Source organism: Dipodomys merriami, unplaced genomic scaffold, assembly GCF_024711535.1.
Source record: "Dipodomys merriami isolate MVZ:Mamm:240054 unplaced genomic scaffold, mDipMer1.0.p SCAF_82, whole genome shotgun sequence".
Lineage (NCBI taxonomy): Eukaryota > Metazoa > Chordata > Mammalia > Rodentia > Heteromyidae > Dipodomys > Dipodomys merriami.
The window spans coordinates 1,957,905-1,971,110 of NW_027206424.1; the positions used below are offsets into that span (position 1 = coordinate 1,957,905).

General features: G+C 45.0%; 1 protein-coding gene across 2 annotated transcripts in view; it reads left to right on the forward strand.

Annotated features, from left to right (window-relative positions):
• Dock1 (dedicator of cytokinesis 1) overlaps nucleotides 1–13,206 on the forward strand; it is a 436,098-nt gene that overhangs the window by 341,033 nt on the left and 81,859 nt on the right. For both annotated transcript variants that reach the window (XM_070011394.1, XM_070011393.1), the window contains exons 30-31: nucleotides 11,145–11,223; nucleotides 12,447–12,547. In XM_070011394.1, coding sequence (XP_069867495.1) covers nucleotides 11,145–11,223; nucleotides 12,447–12,547 — 180 coding nt within the window. The remainder of the gene's footprint in view (nucleotides 1–11,144; nucleotides 11,224–12,446; nucleotides 12,548–13,206) is intronic.

Sequence of the window (13,206 nt, forward strand, 5' to 3'; positions counted from 1 at the left end):
CACCAGCCTGTGGCAGATCTGTCCATGGGAGCCCCTGACTCTTCCACTGGAGATCAAGGAACAATGGGCAGCGCCTTGGGGAAAGACCAGGCAAGTGGGTGTTGGGGTGCTGAAGGAAGGGTCTCTTGGGGAGATGAATCACTTTCCATGATTAATTTTCAAGGTAGGCTGTGGCCCTTGCCCTTCCTCACTCCCATAGAGAAGTCTTCTACCCTGGGTTACTGGTGGCTCTTTCTGATGGATTTCTCTAAGACATTTTTGCCAGCCTCGGACTGAGATCCTCCCACCCACACTTCCAGCAGAGATGGGATGGGAGGCCCACCCACCACGCCGTACTTGTTTAGTGAGATGAGGGGGTCTCACCAACTTTTTAACCTGGGCCGGCCCTGAATCATGATTCTCTGCCTACTAAATAACTGTGATTATAGGCGTATACCACCATTCCTCGCCCCTGTTAACTATTGTCCATAATATAGCAGTAAACACATTAGGGGTATAGAGTGGTATCTTTTCAACACACTAACGTTTTTCCCTTGGGATACCTACCCAACCTTAAGCTTGCTGGCTTACTTTGTAGTTCGAGTTTAATTGTTTGCAGAATCCCCTACCATTTTCCATAACGACTCACTAATTTACTTTGCCACTGACAGTGGACAAGCATTCCTGTTCCCTGGACAACATTGTTACCTTTTTTTTTTTTTTTAACCAAAGCCATTAGCTGCCATCCTACTGAAAATTTGATTCACATTTTCTAATTCACAATTACTAATGTTAAAGCATTTTTCATATATTTGTTGGACCTTTCTGTGTCTTCTTGTGAGAATTGTCTAGTAAGCTCGTTTGCCTGATTTAGCTCTACTTTCGCATTTAAGTCACTTTAGTTCCACATTCATCTTGAAGACTAACACCCAATGATCAGATGTGGAGTTGGAGAATATTCTCTCTCGTTCTGTAGGTTATCTCTTTGAGAAAATATTTGCAAAAGTATGAGTTTTGAGGGGCTGGGAAGGTGGCTCAGTGGTAGAGCACTTGCCTTGCATGCGTGAAGCCCTGGGTTTGATTCCTCAGCACCACATAAGCAAAAAGAAAAAAGCCGGAAGTGGCGCTGTGGCTCAAGTGGTAGAGCGCTAGCCTTGAGTGAAGAGCTGAGGGACAGCGCCCAGGCCCAGAGTTCAGGCCCCACAACCGGACCCCCCCCAAAAAATAAATAAATAAATAAATAAAGTATGAGTTTTGAAATAGGTTCTTCTTTACGCCAGGCACTGGTGGCTCCGTCTAGCTACTCAGGAGGCTGAGCTCTAGGCTCTAAGGTTCGCAGCCAGCCCAGTTCACCAGCAAAAAGCCAAAATTGGAGCCATGAATGGAACAAACAAGCTTAGGCGAGTCCGAGGTCCTCCACCCAAGCCCCAGTACCAGCACAAAATTAATTACATTTAAGGTACTTTTTAAAGAAAGCTGAAATAAAACCTCACTAAGCCACCACTGGGGTGCCTGTAATACAAGTAAGGGGACCTGCGGGCTTTCAGCATGTGTCTACCCTGACATTTGGCACCTCACTTCAGCTGCAAGTCTTCACAGGTTCCTTGTTCATTTGGTTTTGTTTTTTGGCTGGTAGGGGGTGTTTTTGTTTTTTGCTTTTGTCAGTCATGGGTCTTGAACTCTGGGCCTGGGTGCTATTCCCGAGCTCTTCAGCTCAAGGCTACCACTTGAGCCACAGGGCCATTTCTGGTTATTTGGTGGCTAATTGGAGAGCAACTTTCCTGTGCCAGCTGGCTTTGAACCACGATCCTTAGATCTCAGCCTCCTGAGTGATAGGATTACAGATGTGAGCCAAGGGCACCTGACTGGTTTTGTTTTTTGATCAATAAGTTGCATTTTCTGATAACTTAGAAACAGATATGAGCCTGGCCACTACCATCCCCCTACCCCCACCCCCCCCAAAAAAAAAAACCAATGAGAAATTCTTCAAAAAAATCTTCATAGGGGACAGATCAGGAGTCCACGTGCTCAACCCTGTGGGCAAATGGCCACAGGCCCTCCCCAAATGAATGAGTGTGGCTTTGTTCCCATCAAGCTTTGCCATTCCCCTCCACACACATTATTATGAAGGACAAGCAGCAGCAATGGGAGCCTGGGATGTTCTGATGAGGCTGGGAAGAGGCTGGAGCACTGGGCACTGCCAGTGGAAAGGAAGTGGCGGAGCCACCAGGGAAACGTGTACATCCCTCTCGGCTGGGTTGGAAGCCGAAAGCTGTTCTCAGTATTGAAATAACGTCTACTTAAACATGAGACTATGAGATTGGTAGGGGCTGGGGAGACAGGCAGCACATCACGGACCGAAAGTGTTCATTGGTGAAGCTGGTTGAAGGACCACTTACCAGGCTGTCTGCTTCGTTTTATGATGGAATTAATACACTGTGAGAGTACCAGAAATGCAGGGATTTTCTTGCTCGTGCTGACCATCCTGGTGGAGGTTGCTAAGGAAGGCAGCGAGCTGTGCACTGGCTGCCCCGTCCAGGTCTGCCCCTCGAACTTCCCATGATTCCTGCAGCATGTGTGAGTGCTTGAGAGCACTCGGCACCGTTTGTATGCAATCGTTCAGCCACCAGGCCTTGAGTGCAGAGTTGGTCATGCGCTCAAGGGTGGAGCGGCAGCTGGAGGTGGACGTGGGATGTGGCCACTCTCACGACGGCCCACCTTGGCTCATGATGTTTCTTGGGCCAAGAGTGCTGTGTCAGTGAGTGCTGGTTCAGGGCACGAACCCTGCCTGCCAGTGTTCAGTAGACGGGGGCCCAGCTCGCTCTGGTTGTGGACACCGTGGCCTCCGGGAATGTCTGTGTATAATCAGTGGGTGTCACAGCCTGTCTTCCTCAGCCAGGATGATTTGGATTATGGGGTTGAAAACAAAATTAGGGCATTTTGGAAAACAAAGTTAGAGCTCATGTGGACCGAAGTAGCAGGGACTGGTTTTCATGGCTTCAAAGCACTGCCCACAGGTGTCTTCCTGGCCTTGATACATTCACTGTGCACCATTTCCCACTCGCAGATTCATCCAGATCCCACCCTATCCCCACTCCCTACAGGAAATGCATCCATCCCACATTCCTGGCCACTCATCCTGTTCCCAGGTGACCCTTTAGCCTCATTTCCAGAAGGTTCTAGTGGCATTGGTCTATTGACTTGAGGCAGGCCCCCAGGCTCCCAAGCTCCTATGTAATACTTCACCTTCCCACCCGAGAGGCCTCTTTTCAAAGGCCCATTTAGTGCATGTGGGGCTTCCATTTCCCATCCAGGTCACAGGGCAGGAGGCTGCTAATCCCATTTAGTCACGGACTTGAAGAAAGTTCCAGCAAGTGTGGACTGTGCAGAAGGGCAGGTCAGTGGAAATAAGACACACATTAATGCTTGTTCCCGCTCAATTGAGTGACAGTCTCCCTGTGTCTTTTATCAGTTCACCCTGTTACCCCCTTTCCCCAGCATTCCTAAATTAGGTGGAAATCATTTTAAGGCAGATTTCCAGCTACTGCTACTTGACGCACCATTCTGCAGGGACAGAAGCTGTCACTTTTAATTCCTTTTTTTAATTTTTTTTCTATCCATTTTGGGCAAAACAGTTTGTTAAAGGGATGCATTTCCCCCCCAAAAGCAGCTTGTTTTGGTGCCAAAAGTATTTAAATGCCCTTATAGTGAACTGTACAATCAGATTATGTAACTTAAAGTAAGTTTAGAGAAGGAATAAAAATTCCTCCCAGCATCGCAATTTGAGAAACGAGCTTTGCATTTCACTGCAGGCTCAACGCCTAGCTCCATATTTTCCCCCTCTTTAGTAATAAGGACCGTGAGTTTTATTGGCATCAAGCGCTGGGTAACAAGAGATGGTAGACATGCCTGAGGCTCCATCAGAATGGAGTCATTTAAGAGCGGTGACTGTGCCAGGAGCTTGTAATAGTTAAATTGCTTTCTGATTACTTTCCACTTGCTAAATTCCCTTCTTCCCAATTAGCACATAATTACTTAGGATGTCCTACCTACATTCCTTCACATAGCCGCAGTCCCTCCCTCTGGGAGGCCTGCAGGGTGTTCTCCTATAGCGGCTGAAGTGTCCCCTGACCCTTTTTGTGCTATGGCAGAGTGGGCACCTGGGTGGGAATGCCAGAAGTGGGGATGTCCCCAGGAATGGGATGTCGGGTTGAGAACCTTGGGAATGCTGCAGACAGAGTTATCCAGCTTTCCGCCACGCCCAGCCCTCATCCCCAGTGCTGTGCTGGCTGTCCTTCCCCATTCACCAACTGTGACTGAAGAGTTTAGAAACTGTCAGTGGAGATCACAGTTTAGTGACTCTGTGCCATGTGGTAGTGTCTCTTTTTTTTTTTTTTTGTCTTCAGTCCCAAAGTTAAAAACAAAATATAACCCTTTATTAGCCTCATTTCCAGAAAGTTCTAGTGATATTGGTGTTTGGATTAAAAGTTCCAGAGAGTTCCGAGGTGCATTGCTTAGTGTTCTCATCTGTTGGTAGAGAGAAAGAGAATCTAAAAGAATTGAGGAATTCTTTGGGTTTGCTGTAATGTTCTTTTTCGACTTGGAGGTGGGGACTGGGGCTTGAACTCAAGGCCTCATTAATCTCACTCAAGGCTGGCCCTCAACCACTAGAGCCACAGCTCTACTTCTGGCTTTTTAGTGGTTGTTTGGAGATACAAGTCTCATCGACTTTCCTGCCCAGGTAATTTCAAACCTTAACCCTCAGATCTCAGCTTCCTGAGTAGCTAGGATAATAGGCAGAGCCGCGAATTGACAGATAAACGTATGTCTTTCTGGTGATACGCATACCTCTTGTGGAATGGTTAAATCAAGCTATTAACTTCTGCCACCTCCTGTTGTCAGCATTTCTTTGTGGTGTGGACCAACTTTCTGAAAGATGCATAGCTAAATGTTTTGCATGGACATGAAACTATTGATTGACAGATATTAGATTAACACCCCAACTTACACAAATTATAAACGTGTCAACTATAATTAAACTCATTTGACACAGACAGGATATAGCCAAAGGTTGTTTCTAGTGGGAGCTCACCAGGATTCCACATCCAGACTAGCAAAGAAGGAAATTAGGAAACTTTCTGAGTTGTGTGGTTTGTTCAGTTTCATGGGCATGAGTGCACTGTCTCCATATCCCAGTGACTTCCACGATTTTTTTAGATGCATGAGATGTCTGCTTCCACCTTCCTGGAAATAGAATAATGTACCAAACAAAGAGCACTTGTCTTTCCACTGGGCCTTTAGAAAGAAAACTTGCAGACATCTTGACCTGCTGGCATTTTGGATCTTTTTAGGATAATATGATTTGCTTCTGACCCTTTCACTCCCCTGCTCCTCTTATTGATCCGTGCATTTGATTTTTATCTTCTAAAACTTTAGATTATGAATAATTCCTTCCATCGATGGAAAGAATATCTAATGTGGGCTTGCCCTTTTTCTTAATAACTTTTTGACTGTTTGGGACAGCACCCGTTAAAGTATTTAATTTTCACACCAGTAGCTTTGATTTTAGAACTCACCTCATTTTTCTGACTCCGAATAAGACCTAAATCGTTTGGCTCACAGGGTGATTGTTGTCTTCCCCTCATGTCCCTGACTTTTCTGGAGACTAGAATAACACCTACCTGTTCTACTTTCTCTTTCCAGCTTCTCACTCTGCCCTTTGCCTGCCTCTGCACCTGGGCCCTGATGCTTATACACTGTAGTGCTGACTGGGAAAAGTGGAGAGGAGCCGGCTGCCATGGGGAGACTTCCACCCCTCCACTACAGCAAGCTGGCGGGGGGCATAAGGAAGGCCGTGTTTGTGCTGCTGGGAATCCCAGGGCCTTGGCTCAGAGAGATGGGTTAGTGTACTTACAGTCTTCTAGCAGAGCATTTCAGAATGTGCACAGCAGCAAGGGGTCCTCTTAAATGCACTGGAGGAACTTGATAGATAAAAGACAAGATCATTGTGATCAAAGGAAAGCACCCTAAGCAAAAGGAAAGAAACGTAAACATCGCCTGATGTGGAAAAGTAACTTGCATTGTCAAAGTTCATAGAATTCACAAACTGTATAGACTATGATAATGACAATTTGCCTTATAAAAGTTAAAATGTGTTTGTGACCCTAACTATCACTATTCCACAATACTGTGAAATATGTGAAAGTTATGTAATCACCTAATCTCAATTAAAGAAAAAAAGTGAGCGAGGGATGGGTTAAGAGGAGAGATGGGTGACAATATTGTCAGACACTTTGTACTCACTCATATACTGTTTTGTAGAATGGGAACTTCTTTGTACAACTACTTAAAGACAATAAAAAATAAATTAAAAAAAGGACAAGCACTGAAGATGAAACTAAAGGAATGATCTCTGAAGGCAAGGAAAAAGGTAGCAACACCAGACTTAGATACCAGATACCTAAGGAGAGATTGGGGTCATAAGAACTTAAAAAAAGCTAAACTTGATCCAAAAAAACTTACTCAGAATGCATAGCCAAATACTATGGCCAATTTGTGTCTCCATCCAATGTGAATCAGAGCCTGCTCTCCTGGGCCAGCTCATCCATCCATCCATCCATCAATTCATTCATTCATTCATTCATTCATTTATTCATTCATTCCTGTGATGATCACCCAGTGAGCATATTCCATGTACAAAGTGCTATGTGGGCAAAGAAGGCATCTGGGTGAACCAGCAGACACAGAGCTTAGCACTCCCCAAGATGTTGACACAATGGTAGGTGCAGGCTTCTCTAGCTAATTCTTACAGTGTCCCAGGCATAGACAGGGCCACCAAGAGTGCCAAGGCAAGTCATTTGCACCTGTTCTCCCTGCCTCCACCTCCCTCTAAACCAAGGGTCATTTCACTGTGTGGAGCCCAGTGGAAGGGAATCCTTTGGTTTAACCTTGTAATGCACCCGCCATCTGTCCAGTCACATGGCTTGGTCGGTGGTGCTTTTCCTACCTCTGGATGACAGAAAGCAGATCATCACACAGCAGCATCTAATATGATTTTCTTCTTTACATTCCATAGGTTGACATTTATTAGAAATAACTTAAGAATTACAATGCTTAATAGACAGTCTTACCTACCATAGTCTCTGCTTCTGTTTGCCTGGCTAGCTAATTGATTTATCGTCAAGTGGACGATAGGTTTTTAATCCCATCCAGGGTGAAGGGTGGGACATTTATTCACGACTGTCCATGCCAGTGCACTGAGCCCCATGGGCTGAATTGATTATGGCTTTTACTTTATCTTTGCTTTTCCTTGTGCAACTCGCAGTCCGTTTTTTGTTTTTTTGTTTGTTTGGTTTTTTGTTTCTTGTTTTTTTTTTTTTTTTTGGTCCTGGCTTTTAAATTTTTTTATAGGGGATCTAAATTATAGAATCTATCTCTCAGCACTTCTCTTCCTCAGATGACAGTTCCTTAAAAGCCTTTGTTCAAGCTTTATTGTATTTCAGCCTGACATGGGTTTTGTTGTTGTTGGTGGTGGTGGTGGTGGTGGTGGTGGTGGTGGTGGTGGTGGTGGTGGTGGTGGTGTATGTGTGTGTGTGTGTGTGTGTGTGTGTGTGTGTGTGTGTGTGTGTGTGTGTGTCTGGTGGGAGGTCCTCCTAGGGCTTGAAAACAGAGCCTGTGTACTATCTTTGAGCTTTTTTGCTCAAGACTCCTGCTCTACTGCTTGAGCCACATAGCTCTACTTCTGGCTTTTTGGTGATTAATTGGAGATGAAAGTCTTGTGGACTTTTTTGCCTGGGCTGACTTCAAACCGCCATCCTCAGATCTCACTCTCCTGAGTAGCTAGGATTATATACGTGAACCACTGGCACCTCATTTGTTGTTTGTTTTTTAAAATAATTTTGAGAAATATCTTTATTTAGCCAACTGAATTTGTTCCAGAGCTTAATTAGAAATAGCACATTACAACTATGTGGGAACTATCTGGAGGCAAAACAATTACCCTCTGATAATAACGTAAACTTGTCATTATTGTGGAGGGCTGCAGACAGTATCTTCTAGAAGCCCAGTGTTCTTGGGCTTCCTGCAAGCCCCCTTGCAAGGACTGGAAACTTCCTCTGCCAGCGCTGAGCGTGGTGTCAGACCCCCCAGTTCTTACAGTTACGTCCCCAGGAACTGTGCACAGAGTTGCCGGCTTTGATGGACGAGGAGGCAATGCTCTCCTCTTTGGCCCCAGTCCTGAACTTCTGAGGTCTGAACCAAAGCCCACACACGGAAGGCTGGCTGGAGTGCTGGGCTCTTACAGAGCAGGCCCTGAGTTTTGTGCTATTTGTCCTCAGTCCTATATTTCTTTGTAAAGATGTTTCAAAAGGGTTTTGGGTCCCAGGCCCAGACTGTTGGAGTCTTGCCCTAGCACAACCAATAAAGAAGAAGCAATAGTGAAGGGAGAGGAAGGAGTAGAGGAAGGAGTAGTAGAGGGAAAGGAAGTAATAGTGGAGGCAGAGGAAGCAGTAGTAGGGGGAGAAGGAGGGTTATTACATGGCACCGGGACCTCCGAGGAGGGCAGGTGGAATTTCAACCCATGCTTTGGGTTTAAGCAGGAGGAAGAATTGGGGGTGAGGGAGAAGTGTAACTAATCACCTGTGGACTTGGCGCCTACCGCTGGCCTGGCAGCTCGTGGTCTCACAACTAGACAGGTGTGGTCTTTTTTTTTTTTTAATTGTGAACATACTGTACAGAAGGGTTACAATTACATGGGCACATTTCTTATCAAGCATTGTAGCCTCCTCCTTTGTTTACCCTTCACGTCCCTTCCCAGCCCTCCCCCCGCCCCCCCCCAATCCTCCCCCCCCCCACCAAAGTTGTAAAGTTCGTTTTCGACATGACAACTTGTACGTCTCATTGTTGTAATGGGTCCACCTGTATTCTTAAACGACTTGTTTTTCCCCTTCCCCTCCACAAATTATACCAAGATCAAATACAGTGAAAGCAGGGGTTATACTGTGGGGGAGGGACATACAAAGCAACAAAGAAATCATCTTATAAATGCATTAGAAACAAATGCATGAAAGAAAAAAAAACATTTAAATACATATCTAAGGGTTCATTTTCCTAACCTCACCTTATCTGACCGTTTGTGCTTGACTCATACATATACTAGATATTGCAAATAAGGGAAACCATGGGACCTATGTTTCTTTGGGCCTGGCTTACTTCACTTAATATAATTTTTTCCAAGTCTTTCCATTTGCTAACAAATGGGGCAATGTCATTCTTTCTGATGGAGGCATAGAATTCCATTGTGTATATATACCTCATTTTCTTGATCCATTCATCTACTGAGGGGCATCATATCTTAGCTATGGTAAATAATGCTGCAATAAACATAGTTGTGCTGGTAGCTTTAGTGTGGTCTTGTTTGTAAACATTCGGGTAAATGCCCAAAAGTAGGATTGCTGGGTCATAGGGGAGCTCTATGAGGAGTCTTTTGAGGAACCTCCATTTTTTTTTTTTTTACAGTGAGCACTGCTGTGGAGCAGGAAGTTTCTGTCTCCTGTCTGGATTTCCAGGTGTCTATAAAATGACTCCAGGAAAGGATGGCTCAGATGGCTCAGAGCTAAGAACACAAATAAAAATGGAGTCTGGGATGCCAGGCTTTTATCCTGCCTTCAGTGAATTCTTGGGCAGTCAGTGGTGCTGAGCAAAAGCAGCTTTGAAGTACCTCAAAGATGCCCACAGCTTAACAAACAATCATACCCACTTACCAAATTCAGCTGTAAGGGCATTTTCTTTTCAGATTTACCTGGGCATCTCATTTGCAAACTCTGACAGCCCTGTGGCTGACGTATGTCAGCCAGACCTGGCCAGCCTGGCCCTTGTGACTGGACAAGGCAGAGATTCTCATAGCTTTCCACAAACAGTTACTTAAAAACACATTTTCTTCCAGGCTCGCATTGTGTTGATGTCCCCGGAGAGAGATGCAGGGAAGTCTGCCTGCAGTTTTTTTTTTTGTTTTTGTCTTCAGTGGTAGAGACGGCAAACTGCAGAGTGGGCCACGCAGCAAGCTGTGCGGGTCCTGTGGGTGAGGCAGACACAGCTCCTGCGCTGCTCCTCCAGCCCTGCCTGGCTGGAGAGTGGGTGTAGAGAGAAAGCCCCAGTTACCAGGAAGTAACCTAGATTTTCCTCTCACTCCAGCTGCTCCCTGCTGCTAAACAGAGGGAGGGTGATTAAGTTTATTATCTGTGACCCGCTGCTAATTCCTCTCACATTCTTCCTTGTGCCAGACTTGGGGACCACTTTCAAGGAAGAAACTGGGCTCTGCTTTTTTTTTCTTTTGTCAACACTTTGAAGGGTGATTAAAAGGAAAAACAAAAAACAAACAAACCCATACTGAATGAACAAGCACCAGAAAGCCGGAACTCCAGAGTCACAATGAGGTTCATGATAAATGGCTTTTCTATGATTGCCTTGTATATTTTACCATCAAAAAGTAAAAGTCGATGTATTGAGAATGATGCTTAACATTGTATGGGATCCATGAATCACAGAATTAAAATCCCTGTGAAAAAGTCTCACCAAATCACTTTTCCTATTGACTAAAGCTCTTTAATTTTCCCTTAACAATTGAACAGTGATGGAATTAGTACTGTTAGCACAATATAAGACAAACCATGCAATGCCAGCCATATTCTCCGGGGTAGGCCTGTTACACCCACCATTCCCAGCCTGATAGTTTGTGTGCTAGAAGCCCATTCCAGTTCATTGCATTAAGAAGCCATCTAAGCAAACATAATTTAATGATGTTACATTAAGACATTGCAACTTTAGGAAAGGATTTTATTTGTACCTTTCTGTTCTTCCTTTCTTTAAAATTGGAATTTCTTAAGTGATAACTTTTCAAATGTGATTTTCAGGAGCTGTTATTTTGGTCTGGCCCTTTGTTCTGCGATTGCTAATTTTCTCGATTAATTTGGAGAACATCTGCATATAATCCTGTGGGTTTTCTTTGCTTTTTTTTTTTTTTTTTTTGGCAAATTCCTCCAACTTTGAACAGGACTTTGGAGACTTCACTCTCCAAACAGTCTGGGGTTGCATCTAATTGAAATGCCAACCCCACAAAGGTGCGGATTCTAAGTGTGTAATTATGTAATTTTCTCTTGATCTTTCAGAGTCTTCCTGAGAGCGATTAATCAGTACGCAGATATGCTGAACAAGAAATTTCTGGATCAAGCCAACTTTGAGCTACAGGTAAGAGAGGCAGACCTGAGCCTTGTAGTGGAGTGGTGTTAATATAAATGGCTGGTGCACGCCGGTCATGTGTAGTTCTAATCCTGGAGCTGCATTGGTCTCTCATCGGATGTGTGGAAACAGAATTCACCGAGTGTGCCGTTGGACCTTAGGAGTGACAGTTATGCCTCCAGGGTGTTTGCTCAATTGAACAACTTAGGAGATGGAGTTGTTCCCAGAGAATTGACTGAGTGGGAGAGAAGAGGGGCTCTGCAAGCAGGTAGCCAGGAGGCCCCAGTGTCAGTGTGTGGCTGCAGGACTGTCTCCACCGTCCTGCGGTGCAGCACCAGGGTCAGCAGGAGGAAGAGCAGGTCTGCCCCACTCATCTTGCTCCTAGAACTGTGCACCCAGCACTCTTTCTTGGCTTCATGTCACTCCACACACCTTAACCCAGGGTAGTCATTTGCTAGTCCCTCAGGAAGGGCTCATCAGTGCATGCTCTGTGTGTGTGTGTGTGTGTGTGTGTGTGTGTGTGTGTGTGTGTGTGTGTGTGTGTGTGCATGTGCATGAAACACCTTTTGGTGCATACTGTACGTGCCTTTATGTGTGTGTGAAATAGCTTCTCTGTGTGTTGTGTGTATATATCCCTGTGTGTGTGGTGTGTGCATGTGTGTGGCATGTATCATATTTCTTAAGGGCATGCTTTGTGTGCATGCATGTGCATGTGTGTGAAAAGCCTCTAGAATGTATGATTTTGTGTGTTTGTGCGTGCACGTGTGTATGTACATGTGAAGAGCCTCTTGTGTGTATGCTTGTGTGTGTTTGAAAATGCCATACTCAAAAATTTCTTAATAAAATACGTATTTTATTTTTATTTGTTATTTATTTATTTATCTTGGTGCTGGTCCTAGGGCTTGAACTCAGGACTGGACCCTGTCCCTTAGCTTTTTAGCTCAAGGCTAGCACTCTACCACTTGAACCACTGTTCCACTTTCAGCTTTTTGGTGGTTAATTGGAGATAAGAGTCTAACAGATTTTTGTACCTGGGCTGGCTTCGAACTGGGATCCTCAGACCTCAGCTTCCTAAATGGCTAGGATTATAGGTGTGAGCCACTAGAACCCTGTTTGTTGTTGTTCTGACATTTCTGAATGTGTGTCAAGCAGATGACAATTGTCCCGGGGCCTTTCTGGGGTCCTGTGTGAAGCTGTGCAACCACTCAGCCTCTCCTCGCTCTGGTTTGCAGCTCTGGAACAACTACTTTCACCTGGCAGTTGCCTTCCTCACTCAGGACTCCCTGCAACTGGAAAATTTTTCGAGTGCCAAGAGAGGCAAAATCCTGAACAAGTAAGTCGCTTGTCCAGCGCCGACACTGGGCAGGAGCCTGCAGCACTATTAGCATAATTTTCCTGTCATCTCTAAGCCAACTGGGTACAAATTGAGATGTAATCACAGTGTAATGAAAGAGTGGTTTTAAATCATGAATCCAATATTGCCTTTTCTAACCCATGAATCAGGATCTAAAATTGCAGGATGCGTCCTGGTAGGCTCAACGTCAGGGCCCTTAGAGATGGTTAGAGCAACACAGAATTTGAATTTCTGGAGATAATGACTTTTGCTGGGCCTGTTGTGATGTCATTACACATGTGGATTACTTTATTGCTTAATTCCCCAATCCTTCCTGGAAAAAGAGAGGATTCTGATGAAAGGCAGTGGCATTGCTGGTATTGCCTGCACCTCACAGCGGACTCCCTCCTGGCACCAGATGACCTGTCTTCCTCTTGGTAGATTTGAGTGGACTTGTATCAGCTTAAGTTCTGTGAAAGGAAGGTTCTTGGGGTACCTTCATCCCTGTCACCCCCGTCTGCACCTTACACTACAGCATCAAGAAAGAAAATCACTGCCTGAGTTTCCTTCCGTGAGCTCTTGCCTCTTCCTTCTGACTCATTTGCACTAATTTCCCATTGCTCTGGGCATCCTTTTAATCAGAACCCCTGAGAAGATTC